Genomic DNA, 23,995 nt, shown 5'->3' with positions numbered 1-23,995 from the left:
TAGCATGTCTTGATCCTGGGAACTGCTGTCTTAAGCCAAAGTCTTGCACAGACCCTGTGGTGTCATCTTCTTAAGGAAAAATATCCCCTGAAGGCACGTACAGCCTTAGAAGTCAAGGTCCTGAAGAGAAGGACTTTGGTTTCCATAGCTTCACTCCCTCTCTGCTGTGTATTCCTATAACCTCAAAGCCTGAAGTCCAGAGGTGCTGGGGAGCCTGAAACCTGTATACAGTAATTCTGTTGCAAAGGCCCTTTTCTGCTTCCTTATGCCTGCGTTAGCTTTTATTGCTGCTAGTAAGAACTGTTAACTGTCCCAACAAAACACTCAGTGCAGAAGGTTTTAATTTATACTCTAGCAAATGATGTCCCCAGCGTGCACAGTGATGTGCATGCTAAGCTGCAGTGTGTGCCCTGGGCCTTATCTTAAAAGCAAAGGAACATCTGTTTCCCTTTGCTTAACTTGATTCAGCTTGTTCCTTCTGTCTATCCAGTACAGCATTTCCTTGCACACACAGAACCTCCTCTGCTGGCTGCATGTGTCATAGAATTACATTGAGGAATGGAGCTCCATGCAGCAGGGATGAACAGCTCCTGGTGAGCATTGGAAGGCAGTTCTGAAGTGAGCTCTGCTGAAGCTCATTCCTTTTATCCTGCAGCAAAACAACATGCACATGGCTGCAGGGGAAGCTCAGATACCCTCTGGGATCTGCATTGTACATTGGGCTGGAGGAAGGGGCTGAGGCTGTGGGGAGCGGTGGTGGCACAGCCATTCATAGCAGTGCTGTAGGGATGCATTCATGCTGTTTGATCTCTGTTCAGTGTAGTGGTGATCATAAACCAGCCCTCTCCTTGCCACCAGCCCCCTGTCAGTCTTGTTAAAATAGTGAATTAACCTACTCTTAAAAAAAAATAGTCATTTTTAGAAGCGCTTCTGTGCACAGAGCTGTAGTGATTTAAGAGAAATCTATGTAGCAGTTATTAAATGACATGAAGGATTTGGTTCTGACTGGTATGAAGAGTTTCCTGGAATAAGAAACAACCTGGAATTTCCTATTGCTGTCCTGCACTTACATCTACAGGGAATACAGATAGCAAAATCAATTAAAGACAATTAATGGCTCAGGCACTTGGAACATGCTGCTTTACATGCCCACATCTTTGTTTTTGCACTGCAGGGCCAGCTTTTTGGCCTGACTTAATGACACTTTATAAACCCTTGTTGGTGAGGTGCTGGACATTCAAGGCCTTGTGGAGTGGAATGTGATTGCAGCAGCACATCCTACCTGGCTGCAGTCAGTGCAGGTCTGCTGCTTTGTGGCCATGTTCCCCAAGCCCTGTGTGTGTGTGTGTGTGTGTGTGTAAAATCACCATTGCTGGCTCACGTGCCTCTTCCCCTCCAGCCCTGTTGGTTTTCATCTGTTTTGTTGGCTTCAAATGCTGTGTCCCTTCTTAAACAGGAGAGGAAGCAACAGGGCTGCATTCTGAAGTTCTTGCAAGCGCTCTTCTCTTCATAAAGTTAGCAAAAGTGGGAGAAGCTCTGGTCTGAAACATGGATTTGCTCTTCAAAAAGAAAACACTGGGAATATAATTGAACACCAAACCACTGGGAGATGTATTAAAATAGATGCTTTAATTCAAAGCAGAGTTGGTCTGAGTCAGTGTGATGGAGTTTCCCTGCCTGCAGTTCAGCTGGTGGTGGCTGCACTCCCCCAGCAGTGCTTCACTTCCATCCCAGGGGCTGTCAAACATCCCTCACTTCTGGTTGTCCCAGGTGCTGGTTCTCCAACCACATCCATCACTGGGAGCTATATCTGCCATAGGAACACCCTTTTATTTCCCCAGCTCACATGGTTATTGTTGTTCCCTGAATCACTGCAACCCACTGCCTGTGCATGGTGCCTTCCAGCTGCAGGGAATGTAGCCCCAGCTCTTTGGCTGCTCGGGGGTGATGAGCTGCCAGCTGTTCTGCACAGAGGGTTTTACACTTTGGGTTTTGGTAGAAGGTGAGTCAAATTATTGCTGTGAACACCGGAATAACTGCTTTCCCACCCCCATTTGTCAGCACTCAGGTCATGAATTCATTGTGGAGAATGGAAACGCTGTGGCAAACCTTCTCCCTTAGGATGGGATCTTAAATTATCAGGTGGTGGTTTTCCAGTTGGTTACCTTATCTTCTGTGATTATAGCACTGTGGTATTGCAAAATCAATTCAGCACTCCTGGTATCTTAAGTCGATGTCGTGTGTCTTGTTTCCTTTTGGTGTTCCAGCTTTCTTGCCTATATTGTCAGCTAAGAGAAAAGGAAGAGGAAAGAAAGCACCTGCTTTTTCAAGGCTGCTTAAATAGCCGAACCTTGGTAGACTTAGTTAAGAGCTGCTGGTTTGCAAGTCACTAATGAAGACATCAGAAATGCATTTAGTCTCTTTACTTCAAATGTATCATTAAAGCACCTATCCCAAGCTCTGGGCTGCTACCGACTAATTAAAAACAATCAAATTCAAGTCAAAGTGGGGTGGAAAAAGGCAGTGGGTTTCCACCACTAAGCCAACTGCCCACAGAAACCAAAGGCTTTGCTTTCATTGCAGCTCCTGCAGCGTGCAGCCTGATGGCTGCGCTCTCAGCTCTGAGCGTGGCTCCTTGTGTGCTTTTCTTTCCCTTTCTGCTTATTGAACACAAACCTGGGCTGGCTATTTTGCATGCTGGATCCTTATGATTAAGGGTTACTCATGCATTCAGAACAGCTGGGCTGTGTACCCACCTGTTGTACACACAAGTGGTTGCAGCTTGTGAGTGGTTTTGCAGCCCTGGGATGCATTGGATGCATTGTGTATTGGTACAGTGGGCTGTTCTGACTGCATTGGAGCTTCCCCTTATACTCACAATGGCCGAGTCCTTTTCATCTGCCCCTTCCTATGTCTTCTGAACTTCCTCACCAGAAACTCTGCTTCATTCTGTTATCAACAATAAAGTTAATAGGGGAAGCCTTTGGGAGTAAAAAAGAAGCCCAGTGTTCCTGGACGCAGCAAAAGAACAATGAGTGAGAACAGAAAGGCTGCTCCTTTTTATGTTTCATTGCAATGTGTGGGGTGGGGCAGGTCTTGGAGACAAAAGAAAGCATGTGGCTCTTAAAAAGTAAGAAGAAAAAGAATCCTGTTGATTACCTTTAGGGTCTGGTTATATCACTTGAGCCCCCCAGCACTGCTTGGGTTATGGGGGGGGGGTTGTTGGATTGAGCCGGGTCCCCGCAGCCACGCAACGCAGCTTTGTTTACAGCCTATCTGTGGTTGAATTACACCACATACAGTAATTCTCCTCGCACTGCCAGTAATTTCACTGACTTACCAAGCAGGCATCATTTCCTGAAAGTCAGCCCTCATACTTAGAGGAAGTAAGAGCACTCTCCTTCATGACTAAACACTATATGCAAATCTCGCCGGGCTCAGGACAGGCGTGCTGCATGGCTGTCCTTTTTTCCTCCATTTTCACTCCTTTCTTCTGCATGCCCAAAAAAAGCCTCGGTGAGCTCTTTTGCTGCTGTTGCTGTCATGAATGAAGACCTTTCTCCGGCATATATTGAGAAGTTCATCTTCTTGCCTGCTCTGCGTCCTGCTCTGCCCTCAGCAAACTGAATGCTGCTTTAAAATGTCCCAAATGCAGTTCTGGCTGAAGTTCCCATCTCTTTTCAAGGTAACACTTAGTTTTTATATTCTTTTTTCTTACTTGGAGTTGCTGTCTTTTGCGTGGGGGGCACTTCAGCTTTTCCTCTGGGCTCGGGTGTCCCTGTCTGTGCTGCAGTGGGGGGGTTTCAAGGGGGCAGGATAGCAAAGTACTGCAGGCAGTTCCCACTGTAGACAGCTTAGTGCAGTGCAATCCCTGCACTCTGTTCCCATCGCTGTGAGTGTGGCTGCTGCAAAACAGGGAGGGAAAGGAGCTGCATACAGACCTGATCTGTATTTCTGGAGGCTTACGGGGGTTTGATTTTTAAACCAGATGCTGCATATACAAACACAAGGGAAGTGCTTGCAAAGCAGAGCACAGAACCCTTGAGACTGCAAGTTTATTACTGTGTTTTTAGAAAGTCTTTAGGTTTTGGCAGTGAAAAGATTTCCTTTGAGCGATCAATGGCTTGCATTGCAGCTGTTAGTTTCCTTGTTCCATCTTACCTGAAACAACTCTGGCATTATGATTGCTGAGAAAACACACCTCTCTTGCCTGGCAGCACAACTGCATTCATGCATATACGTCTGCCTGTGCATATATGGGGCTTTTCTGATGTCCCTACAGTGTGCTGTGCCAAAAGGATGTTTGTTTCCTCTCTGGATTGTGAGCAAATAAATCATTTATATACCGACATCTTTGTGGCTATGCTTATTTTTAGGACATGTGCTGCTTCTGGATTTAGGCTTCACCTCCTCTTTGACAAAGACTTTGCTTTGCCCTAAGGAGCAATGGGTCAGGAGAAAGAGGTTATTGGCTGCCTTGTTTTCTTACCTTGCTTTTCTCTGGTCTTCTTGGGAGTCTGTTCTTGGCTTTTCACAGCCCTGGGTTGGGGTGATGGTAGAAACGTTGTGTGCTGGACTAGATCCCTTTGTGCTCAGTTTCAAAGTCCAGCACGTGAGTGCTATCATTGATTTATCCAGCTGCTCACTGGAGCATCTTCTGATACAGAGATCAGACGGTGATTTCTGTTCATCTATCTCCCATGCTGCTACATTGATCTTATTTCATCTTCTGTGAGTGCCCAGCAGCTGTACCTCTGTGTTGGCTGCTCTTAAACCCTTATAAAACTCTCCACTGAGTGCTCACCCTGCTGTCAAGGGATCGTCCTTTCCCTGTTTTATGATGTGCTTCTCTTCTCTCCATCCTTGACACAAGCAGTTCCTTCTGAACTGTTTTCATACATGCAGATATCACAGCCTCCATGTTCATCCTCCTCTAACTCCTGTAAGCTCCTCTTGTTTCCAATGAGAGAAGCACAAAGTTCCTGCTGATCAGTGTTAAATAGGGACAAAATAACTCCCTTAAAATGCAGAAATCTGTCCTCTGTGGGCTCTTGGACCCCTGTTCTCCCCATAACATCCTCTGGTTTTTGGTGCTGGTGGCACTATCCCAGTTGGTGCTGCTCCATCTGCTGCTGGATCGGGGTATGGTTCTTCTCTGCTTCAGGGCCCAGATGTTTAGTTAACTGCTCCATATAAACTAGTGGAGTAATTAGTCAAAGCGTGGTTGATAATGACACGTATTGTAGTTATCAGTACGGCTTTATATTAAATAATTACAGAGCATTCTGTATTGACATGGTGTAGTTTGTTGGGGCTGTGCTGTGAGCTCTCAGGGCAGGGATGCAACATGCTGTGAGTGTCTGTGCTCTTTGGATAGCACAGCTAGGTAAGGCGGATGGGGCACCTTGTGATTAATGCCTTGTAATGCTGTGAGAGGATGGACCAACTGAAGTCATTTCCAGGACTGATACCATTCATTCTCCCTCTGATTTGAGGGCTCATTTCCTTTTCCTTATTTCAGGGAGTGGCGACCGTGGGGCTCAAGCTGGGCAGGCAATGAGCTGGCTGGGCTTCTGCACACCTCTTACTGCTCCAGCTGGGCACCTTCCTCTTTTCAAGACCGTAATGAGCAGTGAAGCTAATGTAAAAAAGTAAATCTCACTGTCACAGACAGTTCTAGCCTGAATCTTATGCATACAATGTGTATGATGCTCTTGGTGAGAGGCTGAAGGCTGCTTGGGGAGGCACCCGTGGCTCCAGAGCAACCACTGTCTTCTCCATGGTTGAGCAGGATATGGCTAGCAAGATGGGGAAGGACTTGTCCTGTTGGTTGTAAGTGCTGCAAAAGGGCAACTTCTGATAGCAGTTGGGAGGGAGCCTGGCCCAGCTCTTGGCCAGGAGCCTGTAGGAATAACACAGGCAGGCTCAGCTGTTCCTGGTTTTGTCAGGCGGGGCGAAGTGACTTTTAAAATTGTTGGCTGCCTTTCTGCTTTGTAGTACGGAATTGGCCTTTAACTGGAAATGAGCAGTGATTTCTCCTCCTGTCTGATGCTGCGGCTCTCCTGGCAGCCGTGCTGTAGTATCATCACGCTGATTTTGTTATCTGACGTAGCGTGGAGCTTGAGCCAGCCATGTGCTGGCAGTCCCAGCCCCTGGGAAGAGCTGCAGGGCTGATGTGTGTTGGCAGAACACAGTGGGGTGGGAGGAAGGACCTGTGGGTCTGTCCGTGCATCCCTCTGGAGTGCAGCCACATCCCCATCAAGGGACTTTGTGCTCTGATGTGATGCTTCAAAGCGCATTGCTCCTCACTGAGCTGCAGACAGATGCTTTTGCCAGCTGAAGTAGTATCTCATAGAATCATTGAATCATAGAATCGCATAGGTTGGAAGGGACCTTAAAGATCATCTAGTTCAACTCCTCTGACATGGCAGGGTTGTCAGGCTGCCTCCATGTTTTACATGTGCCTTAACAGGAGGGTCTGTTCCATGATCTTCCCAGGCACAGAGGTGAGGCTCACCAGCATGGAGTTCCCTGGTCCTCCTTCCTCTCTTTCTTGAATATGTTTCCCTTTTTCCAGTCACCAGGGCTTTGCCTGACAGCCACGAGAGTGGAGGAGAGCTGGGGTGGTGTGGTGGGGTCAGGAGTGATGCAGATAAGTTTTGGTCTATCAGTTTTTGTCATATAGTGTTTGAAAAACCAAATAAGGGCTCAATGGTTGGGCACTTTGTGATCTGGAGCCTGTGTGACTCAATCTGACATCATCACTGGGTCACCAAATAAAACAAGTGGAAACCATCACAGTGCTAGCACCATAAAATGAACAAAGCAGAGCCTGATCCTCATCACCAAGGCACCTTTACTTCTTGCCCAGGTCGAGGCATGTCCCAGGATGAGTGGATTTGCTGTAGTTTATGTGTGTGCAGATCCAGGTGACCCCACTCCAGGCTTTGTACAGAACCTCCCATCAAGGACTGTCATTTTTTCCGAAGCCTCTGGGTACTGCTGTGTTATGAGTTGCAATTAAACAGCTCTGTCATTATAGGCTCTAGCTGGTTCTCTGTTGGATGACTGGAACACTTGAGTGTTTAGTGTGTCAAACTGAGAAGTTTTCACCCCCAAGGGGCCATTCTAATCAAACCCAGGAGTCTGACGCCTCAGTGAGTGCTCTGTATGTGCAGGTGTGCACAGTCTGAGCCTTGAACATTTACCAACGCTGCTGCCCGATCAGTGCTTCCTACTTTGAAACCACGATTTCAAACCAGCTGCTAAGAACACGTCTTCATTGACAAGTTAATTTCTGAGTTTGTGGAGCACAAAACAACTAAGTGCTCTGTTAACAGCAAGAAATGAAAGCTTCCTGGATGAGCTGATGTGAGAAGGGAACTCTCCTTCCTCTCCCACCTCATCTCACTGTGGTCATTTCTTTCATTTCAGGACTCTTCATACCTCGATGAGCTCTCCAACAATAACTCTCTCTTCTCATCACCTGCGGATTCCCTCTCTGACATCGTGGATGCAAAGGACTGCTTGCCTGCTGACAGCCTGAACCACGTGCCAACCATATGGGATGTAAACACATCACAGCAGAATCAAACAGAGGTACGGGTGCTTCTCTCCCATCCTCCCCATCAGTCACTGAGTATCTCAGGCTTCATCCCATGGTGTTTGCCCCACGGAATTAGGAAACACAACTCCCTGCAGGGCTGAAGTTGCAATACATTGATGTGGATACCAGGAGGTGTATCCCTGAACCATTCAGCATGTGCAGTTTGGCCTGCAACAGGAGCTCAGGAGCACTGAAGAGATGGACTTGAGGAAAAACACTGTGATGTAGATCATTAACTGTCCCCAGCAACATCCACCGTATGTTTATTTTCCATGGCAAATATTTTACTAATGATAACTAAAACCCAAACTGTTACAATTTAAGACCGATCGTTTGTGTTTGCTTTGTGAGTCCAAATCTCTGCAAGCTTTTATATCCCTGAGTTTTCCTGAGCACGTGATTTCTTGGCAGTCTGAGAGCAACATGCAGTTCTATGCGTTTTTACCAGCTTTCTGCTCTCTGTTTCCCCTCATCTGCTGGGACTGCTTACTCACTGTTGCACAACCTGGTATCAGTCCCTTTCTAGCAGCTGCCAGCTGTGGTTGTTGCTGGAACTGATACCATGCACATCTGCTATCTCAGCTGTCATGGTGAATATCCAGCCCTGCAGCAGGTTCCCTTTGTGGATCATTGTCTTACATAGATAGTAGGGGAAAAAACTGAAGGTGAATGCTCCAGAATGTGGTCTGGCACACCTGTGCTTTAGTGGCTGTTGCATTTTGAGATGTGGTTGTGTTTTTAGAGGCTGCATTTTGCTGTTAGTAACATGTCAGACTCTGTATTTCCATGATGAAAGCTGCCTGTGTGTCACAAGGGACTTGGCAGCAGTTCTGCTCTGAAATGATACCAGCGTGGCTTGTGTGGGTTGGTGGTGAGGTCCTGGCCTGAGGTTTGTGAAATCAAAGCTCCTGTCTGCCTTAGACTTTAGATCCTCAAATCAGATGTCTGAGCTTTTGCTGAACCTGGAGAGATTTTATGACTTCTGTAGCCCTTTGCAGCATCCTCTTGACCCTCAGTGTTCCTGCAGTTGGTGGCAGGGAGTACCCGTGCTTTCCTTCCTGTCATAAATATGCTGAAGTCCAATGGTGCGTGGCTGTGCAGGCAGTCAATGCATGGTCTGGTAGCTTTGAACCAGGTTGAACTTAGAAATGGTCAAGAGGAGGAGGGCTGAGCTGTTTGAACCAAGGAAATGGCCCAAGAGTCCCTGGTCCCATTGCGTGCTGCTCTCCATGTCCTCCTTGAAGCCCTCCTAGTGCCCCTTGTTGTCCTTCAGAGCACCAGCATTCAGATAAGCCCAATTAACTCCTTTGAATTCCATTTATAAACGACTTCCTTTTGAAAAGAACCTCTGGCTATTTTAAACATCGTGTTATCTGTGTTCTCTGCATACAGAGGTGGTGGTTTGTTTCCTGACAAGATGGAAGTGAAGTGCAGCCCAGTCAGGAGATTTCAGTTTCATTTTTCCATGGAAGTAACATGCAGGATGCTGGACAGACTCTCTGTTGGATTGGCTGATGATGGGCAGCTGATTTATTGCCTTCTCTTCTGCATCCCAGAAGCGAGAGCCCCAAATAGCTCTATGTAAGGTACAGGTTGTCCTCTTCAAAAACCAAACCTCCATGTGCTGTGCAGGGAGAGCTGCTGCCATAAAGAAGAGATATGTCAACGTGTTGGCTCTGTGCATCGTTTCTGCATGGGCACGGAGGGAAGAGCTGCTCCACAGTTAAATATTTGCAGGGGTTAGCAGACAAAACACACATGCTTGATTTATAATGAAGTTGTGAAATACCTTTTAAAAATAGTTTGTGTTGTGCATTGTGTTTTCTCATGAGAACTCAGAGCCCTTTGTAAGAGTGGGGAATCTTCATGCAGTTGTAAGTGGCTTTACTGAATGTGTTCTCCTGCATGATGTGTGTGCCTCTTATCTTAATGCTGTTAGAGAAAGGAGAAGATCAGAGAGGAGAGCAAGAATAGAGAGAGGAACTGTCTGAGCTCAACCTGGAGTATGATGGTGTGTCACCCAACAGAGCTCCTGGTCCCACCTGGCTTAGTCCTCACAGCTCATTCTGGGTTTAGTTCTCAATGAAGCAGTGGGAGTTCTGTCCCTTCCTTTGTGATAGCTGAGGTGAAAAGCTGTGTGCCAAAGCTGCACTTGGATAGCAGGGGTTTGTGTTTTGAAGGTACGACATTGCAAAACCAGAGCTCTGTTCCCTTCCCACAGAGCTGCTTGCCCCTCCACTACAGTGGGATCAGAGCTTTTCTCCTGCCTAAGAAGCAGCTTCTGTACTGAGCTCAGATTTGTAGGTGGAGATGTTTCACCTGCTCTCCAGATTTGTTGGCACTGAAAATAGCTCTTCCGTCCAGCTTCCTTCTGGTAATTCTGACTCAGGCTTCCAGTAATGGAGGGTGGTTTTTTCTTTCTTTTTTTTTTCTTTTCTTTCTTTCTTTCTTTTTAATGTAGGGAAAAAAAAAAAAAAAAAAAAAAAAGGAAAAAATAAGAGTGTTTATGATGAAAAACTTCCCATATTTCACTTCTGCCCATGGAGCAGGGTCTCTATGTCTGGAGCTCCTGACAGTCTATAGACTTGAAGCAGTGCCACTATTGGTGCTGCTGATTACTTTGGATGCCAGGAGCTGCTGGCTTGACCTTGCTCACTGTCGGGAAATTCCAGTGGGATTTTGTTTGTGTGAGGGCAGACAAAGGCTCTCCTCAGTTGTGCCTCCCAGCTCCCTGGGCACAGCATGGGCTGGGCAGGCTGGAGCAGCAGCTGGCACCCAGAGCCACCAAGGCCTGGCAGATTTCTGGGTGCTCTGGGTTATGGGCAGTGCTTTTGTCCATGGGTGGGCCCAAGAAGCAGGTAAAGGCATGCAGGCAATGACTGTCAAAGGCAGCTGATAGCAGTCCTCGACCTCAGACAGGTATTAGTCAGTGCTGAGCCATGTTTGCATTCTGATGCAATTATTTAATTTCCTTGAATGGTGTTTTAAATGCTGAAAGCAAGATTGTAAGATCGTTTAGTAAAGGCATGCCTCAAGGGTAGAATGTGAGAGGATCATAAAACAGCACAGTCTGTAATACTCAGTCCTTTCCCAGGGATGGTTTTGCTTGCAGCTCGGTTCAGCTTTCCTACTTCTCCCACTTGGGTCTCTTCTCCTGTACCCAGCTTTCTGCTCCCCAGAGCAGTGCCTTTCTCTCTTCTACCAGCAAGCCCAGCCCTGAGCTCTCACTTGGACTCAGTAGTTCAGAATAAAACCTGTGAACTGTCAGAGAGAATCTGCACAGCTCCTGTTATCCAGGCAAAACAGTGTTTGGGGATGACCTGTATTAATATTGTGTGGTTATTACTTGGCAGAGAGACTCCTGCCCTGCAGTTGTGTTCATGCTGTGGGAGGACACGTGTCCCTGCAGCTTCCATCACACGTGGGGATGCACGCACTTGTTGCAGGAATGCATTTCCCCGGGTTGGTTATTCCCTGTGTTTGTGCTGTTGAAGGCATGTGTGGCATTTGCAAGATTTATTAGTTTGAAGAATTACTCCCCAGGGCTCAACATGGAGGAGCAGAAAGTATTAAAGCCCACTGACGCCATCGGAGCATAAGGTCTGAGTACAGAGCACAAATGCCTTTACAGTTGTGTTTCCATCCTTTAATTTGCTGGAGCTGAGGTTGGAGGGAGAAGGATTAGGGCTGCTTTCTGACCTGCCTTCTTTCTGTTGCAGCTCTTCTCACCCAGCAGATCATTCAGTGGCTTAAACAGTTCGGACGACCGCATTCCTGCTGTCCCCAACACCCCACTGCTTATAAGCTACCAGGTGAGAATAACATCTGCTCCAGCAGAGTTCACTGTGAAGCTCTCAGCTTTGTAACTTCACAACGCAGAAGAAGAGCAATTTCTACTGTTGTCCCTTCAGGGAGAGTGAGACAAGAAATTCAGCCAGGTCACCATGTACATTTCAGGTCACTGCCCTTTCTCAGAAGTGTCTTATATTTCCTGTGGTGGAGCCTTGCTCTGCTAGAGAATGCTCCATGCTTTCCTTACAGCTAAATCAGCAGCCAGGAGAGGCTGTTCTTCTTGGAATTGCGTGACTTTGCTTCATGCTGCTGAGCTGAGAGCTTGTCTAGGTCCTTCTTCAGGGTCAGATTAGAGCACAGTTGGGCACAACTGATTGTAGCCCACAACTTGCCTGAAATTCCCCAGTTCATCGTGGTCTGGGTGTTGAAAATAGCTCTTAAAGCTCTTGCCGGGCCCCTGGGGGTGGTCTCTCACATGTGGCTTTCGTTGTGTTGCTGTAATCTGTAAATGAGATTAATTGTGTTGGGATGGACTAAATGATAGTTGTCTGGTACCACATCCACACTACACTGAGAGCATTGACATTTGATTGATGCTGTGTTTCTTTTCAGTCTCAGGCTCCTGCAGAAGAGGAGGATGAAGGTGATGAGGAAGAAACAGAAGAATTGGGGCAAACAGAGACCTATGCAGAATACGTACCTTCAAAGTGTGAGTGCTGTGCTATCTCATGGGGACGAGAAATGCTTTAACTCCACTGTAGACCAACCGAATTAATTGCTTCCATATCTCTATGCAGACAGGATGTGATGTGTGTCATGGCATGTCCCAAGCTTGTGTCTTTGTAGGATAACTTTACTCATCCTTTATTGGTGCTACACTAATTTGACAGGACACTTTTTGTTGTCTGCTTTTATGGGTGGCTTGGTTTGGTTTTGGGAATCTGAAATGCCAGTGAAATGGAAGAGAGGAAGAACAGGCACTGAGCTTGTCTCTTCTTAGTCTGAGGCTACAGAGTAGATGAGGAGGTCTGCAGTCCTTTGTGAGGTCCTCTGTGAGGTTGGAGAAGTTGAGTTCTCTCTCTTATGTGTTTGTGTGTGTCGTTTAGCCAAGATTGGGAAGCACCACCCTGACCTTGTGGTTGAAACAAGCACTCTGTCCAGCGTTCCCCCACCCGACATCACCTACAGCCTTTCTCTGCCAAGCTCGGTTGCTGACAAAGGGTCACTCTCTGCACTACAGCTGGAAGCAATCATTTATGCCTGCCAGGTATGTGACTCCACAGGAGGAATTTTGGGAGGGAGTGCTTAAGATTTCTGGGGCCTGGGGGCATTTTCCTTGTGAACTCAACCATAGTACTCTGCCATTCCTTATCCGAGCAGGAAACGCATATCTATGAGATGCATGAGAAGGTTAAAGTGGGGCTCTTAAAAGATCACATGAAAACAGCTGGCAAAAGGCAAATCCAGTTTCATTTCCAATTCTGCTCTTGATTTTGCAGCAACATGAAGTTTTATTACCCAATGGGCAGCGAGCTGGCTTCCTCATTGGGGATGGTGCCGGAGTTGGAAAAGGCAGGACAGTTGCGGGCATCATCTTTGAAAATTATCTTAAAGGGAGAAAAAAAGCTCTTTGGTAAGTTGGGTTTTTTCCCCCTCTTTTCCCGTAAGCCCTCGGAGTTAGTGTGAATCTGGGAGTAAGGAATTCCTTAATGCTGAGGTTGGCTTTCTAGTTGACTCATGTGGTGGCTTTGGGTAAGTCTTTTCCACCTCTTGGTGCCTGTTTGCTCTCTGTGAAATGGGAATATTTCCCCTGCAGCGGTGATGGAGAATGAATCACTATGAAACGGCAAACTGTGTACTCCTCAGAGTGCAGTGTGAAGCCTCTTCCTACCCTTCTGAAGTCGGTGGAGGGATATTCATGGACTTCCCAGGTGCAGACTTGAGCCCCTGGAGTATTGGGGCTTTACTGCAGAATAGACACAGCTTGTCATAAGTGCCAGACCAGAGTCTGCTGTAGGATCTTACGTTGAGGTGTGTGGGCAGTGGGAAATGTGACAGTTTTATACACCTACAATTGCTTTAGTCAGAGCTATTAATCACTGTGTGTGCCCTGACTCTCTCCTTAGGAGATAACCAGGCCCACGTCTTGCTTTGCAGGTTCAGCGTCTCCAATGATCTCAAGTATGATGCTGAGAGAGACCTGAAGGACATTGAAGCCTCCCACATTCCTGTGCATGCTTTGAATAAGGTAGAGAAGTAATGCTATTCTAGAAAATCAACCTACGATAGCAGTTAGATGGGACCTGCTGCAGAGCACAGAGCAGCAGTCACTTCTGTCTTCATGGCTGGCAGCACAGGCAGTAGCAGACAGTGAGCTGCTTGCTGTTTCCTTTTCTCAGCATGCTCTTCCCACTCTGGACTCTTGCTATTTTTATCCACTCTCCAGAGCTGCTCTGTGAGTACAGAGCTGTTTCCTGCAGGGTGCACGATGTGTCTCTATACAAGTACAAAGTTCTGCAGGGCTCAAATGCTCTTCCCCACTTCTCAAGAGTCCTGCTGAGGGAATGGCCCCTGTCAGATGTAGCTGTGCTATGCTCACATGGGTTAGTTTTTCCTACCTCTGATATCAGGCAGCCTGTTTTCATAACATGCAAGTAAAGGGAGAGCATACAGACAGGCAGATTAGTGCCTACCAGGGGACTGCAGCACGGGTATTTCCTCTGAGCTGGGTGAATCAGAGAGCTTTCAAGCTTCCTTCCAGTTACCAGTGGTGAGGATGAATTATTTTTCATAAGAAATGACCAGCAGCTGTGTAGTGGTTGCTCATGGAGCTCTGCTCAGCCTGTGTTTCAGTCTCTTGTCTAGGCCTGTGTTTGTCACACTGCTGGCCAGCCTGCTGAAACACTCTGCTCTGGTTTTTAACAGCACTGAACAACCAGCTCTTACAAAGTCAATGGAAACCACATGTGTTCGACACCTCTGAATGCAGTCCACGAGGAGACTGAAAGAGATATTTGTTTCCAGACAAAAAAGGCTTTAAATACCATGCTCTTCAGATCAAGACCCTGTTTTGTGTTGTTTTCCTTAATACGTTTCATTTTGTTATAGGTGGGATTCATGACAGTAAGGCAGTGATCTCTCTTGGCCAAAGAGAAAAATTATTTTCTGGAAGTAATTAAAATAGATAGGAGGGATTCAAAATAATTAAACATTCCAAGCTGTTGCTTAAAAATAAAGGAAGCAAATTTAGTTGGCCCAGCAAATTGAAGGCCTGGTGTGGTCTCCACATTTTTCTACATGCATTCAGATGTGCTGACACGTTGGCAAGGGAACTTAGCTAGGCTTTTAAAATCCCTGTCATCACTGTATCTCAGTGCCAAGGAGAAGTGCTAAGGATGTCAGCTGCTAGTGGTCTTTTGTCTGTTCTGCTGTTATATAACAATATTAATTGTTATATTGGGTTTTGTTCTTGAAGGTAAGAGCATGGACCCTCCACAGCCACAGCAGAATCTGTGGTACAGGCTGTGGGCTTAGAAAGGGTGCAGTGCACTGTGGACAATTGTCACAAGCCCCTTTGCTCTTTTTCTTCCTCTTTCTGCAGATTAGATATGGAGACACAGCTACCTCAGAAGGAGTCCTCTTTGCCACTTACTCTGCTCTGATTGGTGAAAGCCAGGCAGGAGGGCAGCATAGGACACGCTTAAAACAAATCTTGGATTGGTGCAGGGAAAATTTTGATGGAGTTGTATCCTTTATTAAACAAAAAACATAGAGAAAAACGGATGGTTGTGTGGGAAGGAAGAGCTTGGGGTCAGTTGAGGGCACCAGGAGCAACTATGTGGGGCATATTTATGAACATATGTCCTCCCCATGCCCTTCTGTCCTCCTCCACAGTGCAGTGGAATTGAAGGAGTGGGAGAGCACAGCTGAGATTGGCCTTTTCAGCATTCGTGCCAGGACTGGCTGTTCAGCAGATTGGAGGAGTCTGGGTTGTATTTTCTGCCATCCTCAATGAAAAGATGTCCTTTCTCCTTAACTGACATTCACTTTCAGATTGTATTTGATGAATGCCACAAAGCCAAAAATGCCAGCTCTACTAAAATGGGCAAAGCAGTGTTGGACCTTCAGAACAAACTGCCTCAAGCAAGGGTTGTTTACGCCAGTGCCACAGGTGAGCTTCTGTCAGCATGGAGGGGCACCGTGTGAGCAGATGCCAGGGCAGTACTTGGAAAGGTCCCTGGGTCTGGTAAGACATGATGGCAAGCAAGCATCCTTCTAGGCACTCACTTTGCTAGAGTCAACGCTGTTTACAACTGCTGTGGTTTTGCTGACAGTGAATTCTGTTCAAACAGGTGCTTCTGAGCCAAAAAACATGATCTATATGAGCCGCCTGGGAATCTGGGGGGAGGGCACCTCATTCCAAACATTTGATGAGTTCCTTCGTGCAATTGAAAAGAGGTAAGTCACGTCCAGCATCCCTCTTCATCTGGTTTAACTTCTGTGGCAGTCTTTGTTTGTCCCTGGAAGATAATTGTTGGCCAGAGACACAGTCAGTATCTTCATGGAGAGTTCGTATTTGCTCATGAAAACAAGAGAAGTCCAAGCAATCCCAACAGTCTTGTGGCTGAACACTCTGTAACTGCACAGTGTCAGCCTTTATAGAGCAGAAGAGATAGCCAGGACATGCTTAGAGGAAGGGCAGAACCATAGGGGTCAATGGGACCCTTACAAGCTGGATGCTGTCCTCTTAGTTTCTAGAGAAAGTCAAATGGAAGGACAGCTGCAGGAGTTGTTTTCCCCTTTAGGAAATGGGTGTAATGCATGTTTGAGGACAGCTTGAGCCGTGGGAAGTTGTTCTGTGGAATCACTCATGTGCCTTGTGGAATAGGAAGGAGGTCTCACAACTTTCTCCTTCTTCCAGGGGAGTTGGTGCAATGGAGATCGTGGCAATGGACATGAAGGTCAGCGGAATGTACATTGCCAGGCAGCTCAGTTTCACTGGAGTGACCTTCAGGATTGAGGAGATCCCACTGGACCAGCAGTACAAGATTGTCTATGACAAAGCAGCAAAGTTGGTGAGCTGGTCCCACTGCAGTGGGGAGACCAGTGTATAAATGTGGATGGGGCATTGCCTCTTGTTCTGTGGGAGGGACTGAAGACTCTGGACAGGGCCATGACCATGAACTTAGGGTGCATGCCCTCAGCTTTCATAAGATGAAGTAGTCTTGTACTTCTTTTTACTTTGATTTACAAGTTCTGTGTTTGCAAACCAGAGCTTGCAGCATCATGTTAACACAGAAAGAGAATGAGCAGACTGTGTGCTCAGTCTAACACAGCAGCATCAGCGCTGAAGTTAAATCAGATTATCAAACCCCAGACTGTTCTAACGATTGCACGTACAAGCAGTAATGAGAAACAAGATATTAACTCAATCTTTCTCTGTACCATCTGCAGTGGGCAGAGGCCTTGATGGTGTTCCAGCAGGCAGCTGACCTGATCGGATTGGAGTCTCGGAAATCCCTGTGGGGTCAGTTCTGGTCAGCTCACCAGCGCTTCTTCAAGTATCTCTGCATTGCTGCTAAAGTCCGACGCCTCGTTGAGCTTGCCAAGGAGGAGCTGGCAAAGGACAAGGTGTGGTATTGGAGGGTGGCTGTGTAGGCAGCAGCTGTCAGGCTTAGATTCCAAGGGAAGTTTTGTTGTCTGTAACCAAAGAGAGTTAATTGTTTCTGGGGACATTTGCAGTAATCTATATTGGGGAGTTAATATCACCTCCTGAAGCTGTTTGCTTCTGGTGAACATGGGTCATGTTCAAGCTACAAGTGGTTCCAGGTGTTTCACCTTTAGCACAGCCCTGTCCTTACATTTACCAGGATGTGATTTAGAGATTCCAGACAGAATCTACTTAGCAAAATCAGCTTCTGAAAGCAAGTCATCCCCTCAGTGGTGTGCAGAGAGGTTTGGAAGATGGTTCTTCATCAGCAGCCTTGCTACAGCCCCACATGCTTTGACTGAGCTAAAGGAAGATGTGCCTGCAACCATGAGAAGCAGCCTCTTGAGCCTGTAGGTGCTTGCCCTGACCCCAGCTATGCCATCCTTGTGTTTCCCTGCAGTGCATTGTCATTGGCCTGCAGTCCACTGGGGAAGCTCGAACCCGAGAAGTCCTGGATGAGAATGATGGGCATCTCAATTGTTTTGTTTCTGCTGCAGAGTGAGTTAAAACTCCTTTCTTTTCTTTCTGTGGAGGGGATGCATGGGAGGCATGCGACAGAAAGCCCTACCCTGGGGCCATTTAGAACCTGCAGTTCCACAAATCCAGTCTCATAAAGGCCTCACCTTACAGGAGCTGTAAATGGAGAGGACTCTTTGTTGTGTTATTGAGGCACAGTTTCTTTAGTGTGACTTTGGGGCAGGTCCTGGATTTGTTAAGGTCTTTTGCACACAGAAAAGAACCAGCAGGTATAGGAGGGTCAGAATCGTGGGCTCAGGTCTGGTTTGTGGGAGTCTGAATCAAGAAAACAGTGCTGTTGACACTGAAGAAACAAGTGAGAAAATCTCATGTCGTGGCAGAGGCTGGGATGGTGCCACAAGGCAGCACTGCTGGAGTGGTGGGAGGGGGCAGAGACCCAAGGGGTTTAAGTTTCTATAGTTCTTCCCAGCTGAGGAGACTGGCAGTGAAGTCAGCAGCAAGATTCGTGCTGTCCTGGCAGAGGTTGAGGTATGCTCCCCCTCATTTTGGCACCTTTCACATTGCCAGCCTGTCCCCAGGCTGCTCCTATACAGTGAGGTGATGGATTCAGTTGTGTGTCTTCTGCAGGCAGCAGAACTATTGCTGTTGTCATTTGAAATGGGTTTTAATGCAGGTGAAAGCAGTGAGTGATGCCATGGACAGTGCATGTCCAGTTCAGACCAAGTTCAGACCTCCACTCCTATGGGAGGCTCTGTGTTAGCCTGTGTCAGTCTCTGCTACCTCAAATCCACCCCTGAAATACAAATACAGCTTGGTGACAGCGTGCAAGGCAAATCTGTAACTGCTTGAATCGATTTGGCCTTTTCAACTGATTTTTGCATCTCCAAATTCAGAGGAACTCAGTGAGAGAACCGTGTCGCCCCTTTGAGCCTCTCAGCTTTTCAAAGAGAAAAGCTCTGTTACTGATCACACGCACTGCTCAGCTCTGTCCCTGCTTTCAGAGGCAGGAGCAGTTGGCTCAGCAGCATTGCTCAGATAACTGGATGTCCTCTGGCATCTGCCAGAGCGTCTAATTGCAGCGTCCTGGTTTTACAGCACTTCAGGGGATTTCTCAAGGGGAGTGTGCTGGGAAGAAGCAGTTGCTTAAAAGATGCCGAGAAACAGAGTTAAAAGTGAGCTGATTGCTCAGTGAGTGAATACCAGCCCAGCCCTTTGTTCACAGGGAAAGCGGGGGAGGAAAATGAGCAAGGTCAGTGGCAGAGAGGCTCCAGACCTGAGAGTGAGCTTTGCATTGTGTACCACGGCTCACACCAGCACACAAGGCAGAAGGGCCGATGGTGCCACATCACTGCAGTCCCTCAGCAGCCAGCCCAGGGCTCTGCCCCTTCACAGAGCAGGGCTGTGTCCTTCCACCCCTCACACTGAGGGTCTTACAGCCCTTTCCCAGTTCCCAACACAGCCACTTTCTCCCACAGGCGAGTTGTCATGTCCACACCTCTCAGCTTTTGCTTTCAACATATATATTTTATTTCTCAACCAGAGCTCATTCAGCACTGCCCTCTCATTGCACTGGGGGTTCATCCCCATCCAACCCAACCAGCGTTTAAGCATTTGCTCTTTTCTTTGCAGAGCAAACCACATTTAATTCCCACACCTTCTGATTGCCCCATTCACCTGAAACCACCACTTTTCCCATGTCACTTTGCTCTGTTCAGTGGGCAGGTGGGCCCATGTCCAGTTAACCAAAGGACTTGGTGGAGTGCATTTGTTGGACAGCCCGACAGTGGTCTCTGCTGTCAGAACACAGAGAGGGACTGGGACTGACTGCATTTTTCACAAGTGATGTAACAGCTTCCCAGGATCGTGTTTCCTGTGTCAAACTCCCTCCTAGTTATAAAGGTCTCAGAACTCTGGCACGCCACATGGCAGCATGGAACCCAGGGTCTGCTCTGCTTTTGTGGCCCCTCTCCAGCAGGAAGGCTGCAGCACAGCATTCCCAGCACTGAGTGCACAGCCTGCCCTCAGCACGCCTGTCCCACAGCTGGGGATCTGCTGTGCAGATCTCATTCTGTCTGGAGAGCCATGCCATAGCAGTGGCTGGCTGACCACATGCTGTAGTTGTGATGCTGGATTTACCCCTCTTAGATGTAATGTGCTGCTATCTCAGATACACGTTGCTACGTGATGACCAGCGATGTTCCTGGTGGCTAGAATAAATTTTGCATCTTACTTTCAGAGGCGTCTTTCTATCACTAATTCAGAAGCACTTTCCTTCAACCAAAAGAAAGAGAGAAAAAGGAACTGGCATTAAAAGAAAACGTAAGAGCACACTCCACTGCCCAGCATTTGACCTCCTGCCTTGCTGCTTCACCCCAGCCACTCAGCTTTTTCTTTTCCTTTTTCCCCTTTCCCTATTTCATGCATTTGCTGCTCTGCCCTGGTTTCAGTTTGCCCACCCCCCCCTCCGCACATCACCTGTCACCTCCTCTCTCCTGGAGGACAGCAGCCCTGTAGGTCATCACCCCCTCCTCCCCTAACCCACTCCCTGCCACCAGCGTAGGGCTGAGCCTCCACCACTTGCCCAGCAGCTGCTCCCCTTCCCATGGCTGCTTCCTTCCCTGGACTGGTGGGCAGGCAGCGCAGCAGTCCTGGCTGCACCTTTCCCTCTTGCAGCGAGGGGCTTCTCCACTGCCCCTTATTTGTAGCATGGCAGGTGTCATGGGGGAAAAGGAAATGACTTCCCTGCTGATGCTGTGGCTGCAGGTAAGAGCAGTTGGGGAATTTCTCCTCCAGTGGGATGGGAGGAAGGGTGGACAGCAGCACAGGCAGATTGTGGAGGTTTTCCTGGCAGGTTGCTGTTGCAGAGCAGCCACTGCAAGCTGATTTTTGTGAACCCTCTCACATGGCAGAGGCGTGTCTTACTGTGCTTGGAAGTAAACGACGTCCCATCTGCAAACACCAAAACACTGTCACCTTCCCACTGCTTGCTCATTCCTCTGGAGGCAGCCAGACCTGCGGGCTCCTTCTGCTGAGGAGTCAGCACTGCTTATCACCAGATGTGTGTTATCCTGACGTGTGCGATCAGCTGCAGCCCTGATGCAAATTGCCTTGTTCTTCCTTTCTCTCTCTTCCTTTCTCTCTCCTTCCCCCTTTCTCCCTCCCTTCCTATCTGTCCTGCCATGCTCAGGAGGCTTTCTCTCTCTGAGATCAGCCTTTCACTGAGGGCAGGCTCAGCTGTATTGTGATCTCTTCTCCCCTTTCTGAGCTGGCACTTGCTGTTTTTGTTCAAGGCTGACCCTGCTCATTCTCCCTTGCAGGCAAGCAGAGGGGCCGCTGCACCAAGGCTCTGAAGGGCATGTGTGACCCAATGGGGGTGATCAAGATCAGCGATGACAGCAGCACCGACTCTGACATGGGGCTCGACAGTGACTTCAACTCCTCCCCAGAGTCTGTGCTTGAGACCGACGATGTCATCTTCATTGAGCACGCCTTCAATGGCTTTGTGACCGAGAGCAGAAGTAAGCAGAGCCAGCAGGATGGGATTGGCTCCCTTCTCACTAATGGGATCTCCTCTGATTCGCAATTTCCAGATGACTCTCAACTTTTGCATTTCATTTACAGGTAATTTTCACATGCTGCCTTCCCATAAAGAAATGCATGGCCTGAGAGAACTGGAGCACGTGGAAAAGATGAAGCAGGACCTACTAGCAAAAGTAAAAGCACTGGGCAAAGAGCTACCTCTCAATACCTTGGATGAACTGATCAATCACTTTGGGGGACCGGAGCACGTGGCTGAGGTACTCCTTCACAGTAGAGCATATTTGGGTGGCACTAGGTGACAGGAAAAGGGGCCAGCAGAGAGCTGGAAGAGAGCTTGCATTCCTTCCTGGCTGTCTGGATGTCCTGTTATGGATTGATCTCCTAAAAACCCCATACTGGTGCCCTGTCCAGGTCTGCCCTTTCTGATAACAGCCCCTTTTTTCTGTGCAGATGACTGGACGAAAAGGCCGGGTGGTTTGCAGGCCAGATGGTTCTGTCATGTTTGAGTCTCGTGCAGAGCAAGGGCTCTCTATCGACCACGTCAACCTGAAGGAGAAGGAACGTTTTATGAATGGGGAGAAGGTGAGTTAGGTCTGAGCCATTGAAACCTCCAAACCTCTGCATGGAGTGTGCAGAGAGGTGAGGGAAGGTTCTGCATGCTTTTGCCTTGCCAGCATTAGATCAGCAAAGCTCTGTGCCTTCTGTCTCCTGTGTCTGTCCTGCTGGGAAGTGACAAGGAGGCCTGTGGGCTGCCATTGTCCTTTGTTTTACAAATATACCAGGATCTCACACCCCTTTCTGATATGTTCTCTCTCTCTCTCAGCTCGTAGCAATAATCTCTGAGGCCTCCAGCTCAGGAATCTCTCTCCAAGCAGACAGACGGGTGAAAAACCAGAAGCGCCGGGTCCACATGACACTGGAGCTGCCCTGGAGTGCAGACCGTGCCATTCAGCAGTTTGGTGAGGGCTGAGGGTCTCTGGTCACTGCCCCCTTCCCCCAAACATGTTGCAGATGGTGAAGCCTCAGGCAGCCCTGAAATGGAAAGGCGTGTGGAGCCTCCTGAGCCAGGCTGGTGCTGCAGTCCTGCAGCTTTTTGAGAGGTCACCTTTCAGAGCACAGCGCTCCTCTGCTTTGCTTTGGGAGGCAATACAAACACAAAGCCGTTGTGTCTGACTGAACTTATGGGGAGGGTTTGTGTTGACTTTGGAAGTAGTTTGCAGTATGGAAGGGGATAAGCCTTCTTATCTATACATGGGAGCACAGGGCATGCCCGTAAACGTGCTTGAAGGTTTCTGTGCCATCCTGTAGAGACTCTGTAGGATGAGAAGAAGAGCAAGTTCCTCAGTACATGAGCACAAAAGAATTAGTGCACTCTGTAGCTCAAACCCGGATTGTGAGCGCTATAAACTCAACTCTGGCAAGGTCTCAGCAGCAACAGAATGATGAATGCAGCTGTGCCTCTGTCCTTTTCCCCCAAAGGAAAGACCTAATTTGAAATGAGCATGACATGGAAAGATGTTTTGTGTCTCACCTTGTGCTCAGCTTCTCTTCATTACCAGACAGGTTGTACCAACCTCTCCTTTCCCTTCTGTTCTCGTGTCCCTGTAGGTCGAACGCATCGATCAAACCAAGTTTCTGCTCCAGAGTATGTCTTCCTTATCTCTGAACTAGCTGGAGAGAGGAGGTTTGCATCCATTGTGGCAAAGCGTCTGGAGAGCCTAGTAAGTGCCCTGCAGCAAATAAATCACTGCTTCAACTTCTTTCTGAATGGCTTCCATTCCAATATTCTTACTGGCATGGCCACTGTAAGTAGTGGGAGGGATTGCATCACCGCCTGACTTGAAAGCATTGCAGTTGAGGAATGCAGAAGGCCTTTAACATCCTAAGATTTGGGAAAGGAAGTGAAGAATAATTGAGGCAACAGGAGGATACTGAGGGAAGCAGAATTCCAGATGCTGGAATTCCCCCCATACTATCACAGGAGTTCACACCCACCTATTTCCAGAAAGCCAATGAAATAACATATGGAATAATTAATTAGTCTCTGTTTCATTTTAATTCCCCTCTGATAAATCCCCAGATACTTTGGTGAAGTCCCAGTATTCCAGAAAATCACTGCTTGCCTAAAGCCCGTTCAGTATCAGACCTCTTCTGGTACTGCCTGGCCTTGGTGTCCTGGTTTCAGCTGAGACAGCAGTGGGTTTTTGTTTCATACTGTCTGGTATGATGCTGTGTTTTGGCTTTGGGAGAAAAGCAGTGCTGATAATGCTGGTGTTTTAGCTGTTGCTGAGCAGTGCTGTGCAGAGCCAAGGACATTTCAGCTTGTCATAGTGTCCTACCAGTGAGGGGAGCTGGGATGGGGGTGGGGCAGACCCAGGGCAGCTGACCTGCACTCACAAAGGGCTACTCCATAGGATATGAGATCAGGTGAAAAAACTTTAGGAACTGTGAGGAGTTGGCCAGGGGGCAGCTGCTGCTCAGGGACTGTAGTGACACTGCGGTGCTGAGCAGCTGCCCAGTTAAACCGCAGCATTTGGCCGTGCTTGGCAGGTGTTTTGCATCAGCTAAAAGCAAGAACTTTTTGCTTGGTCTGTCTTTCTAGGGTGCCTTAACTCATGGTGACAGACGGGCTACAGAAACTCGAGACCTCAGCAGATACAACTTTGAGAATAAGGTAACTTGCGGCTGTTCTCAGGGTAGCTCAGCTGAGGAGGGGTCAAAGCAATAAGCCAGTGCCTTCAGTAGGAGCCAGGGACAGGCAGATCACTGCTGGCACCTACAGGCAGGATCTGGGCTAGCAGCATCAGCAGCCGGCACCCCAAGTGTGGCATTCAGAACTGAGTTGCTCTGCCAGGGAGCAGTCCCTGTCC

The 23,995-nt window shown here is 48.0% G+C and overlaps 1 protein-coding gene and 1 long non-coding RNA gene across 11 annotated transcripts in view; one reads left to right on the top strand and one right to left on the bottom strand.

Annotated features, from left to right (window-relative positions):
- SBNO2 (strawberry notch homolog 2) overlaps window positions 1–23,995 on the top strand; it is a 51,683-nt gene that overhangs the window by 21,923 nt on the left and 5,765 nt on the right. For 9 of the 10 annotated variants that reach the window (XM_015886273.2, XM_015886266.2, XM_015886265.2 and 6 more), the window contains 19 exons: window positions 7,435–7,599; window positions 11,326–11,418; window positions 12,011–12,107; window positions 12,505–12,665; window positions 12,898–13,031; window positions 13,556–13,646; window positions 15,000–15,143; window positions 15,452–15,569; window positions 15,751–15,856; window positions 16,320–16,473; window positions 16,853–17,029; window positions 17,509–17,606; window positions 19,822–19,904; window positions 20,903–21,103; window positions 21,207–21,382; window positions 21,576–21,707; window positions 21,949–22,084; window positions 22,734–22,846; window positions 23,728–23,799. In XM_015886273.2, the coding sequence (XP_015741759.1) occupies window positions 7,435–7,599; window positions 11,326–11,418; window positions 12,011–12,107; window positions 12,505–12,665; window positions 12,898–13,031; window positions 13,556–13,646; window positions 15,000–15,143; window positions 15,452–15,569; window positions 15,751–15,856; window positions 16,320–16,473; window positions 16,853–17,029; window positions 17,509–17,606; window positions 19,822–19,904; window positions 20,903–21,103; window positions 21,207–21,382; window positions 21,576–21,707; window positions 21,949–22,084; window positions 22,734–22,846; window positions 23,728–23,799 (2,451 nt within the window). Of the gene's footprint in view, window positions 1–3,325; window positions 3,686–7,434; window positions 7,600–11,325; window positions 11,419–12,010; window positions 12,108–12,504; window positions 12,666–12,897; window positions 13,032–13,555; window positions 13,647–14,999; window positions 15,144–15,451; window positions 15,570–15,750; window positions 15,857–16,319; window positions 16,474–16,852; window positions 17,030–17,508; window positions 17,607–19,821; window positions 19,905–20,902; window positions 21,104–21,206; window positions 21,383–21,575; window positions 21,708–21,948; window positions 22,085–22,733; window positions 22,847–23,727; window positions 23,800–23,995 lie in introns of those variants that run through there. The other variant, XM_015886270.2, reaches the window with a different exon arrangement.
- On the bottom strand, window positions 1,610–4,945 carry LOC107325487. Its single transcript, XR_001559687.2, has 3 exons — window positions 4,490–4,945; window positions 2,166–2,288; window positions 1,610–1,810 (listed from the first exon to the last, which is right to left on the bottom strand). It is a non-coding gene; the product is annotated as an uncharacterized LOC107325487 (long non-coding RNA).

Source organism: Coturnix japonica, chromosome 28 (genome assembly GCF_001577835.2).
Source record: "Coturnix japonica isolate 7356 chromosome 28, Coturnix japonica 2.1, whole genome shotgun sequence".
Lineage (NCBI taxonomy): Eukaryota > Metazoa > Chordata > Aves > Galliformes > Phasianidae > Coturnix > Coturnix japonica.
The sequence above is the reverse complement of the archived record's forward strand: the minus strand, read 5'-3'. Positions and strand labels throughout refer to the sequence as shown.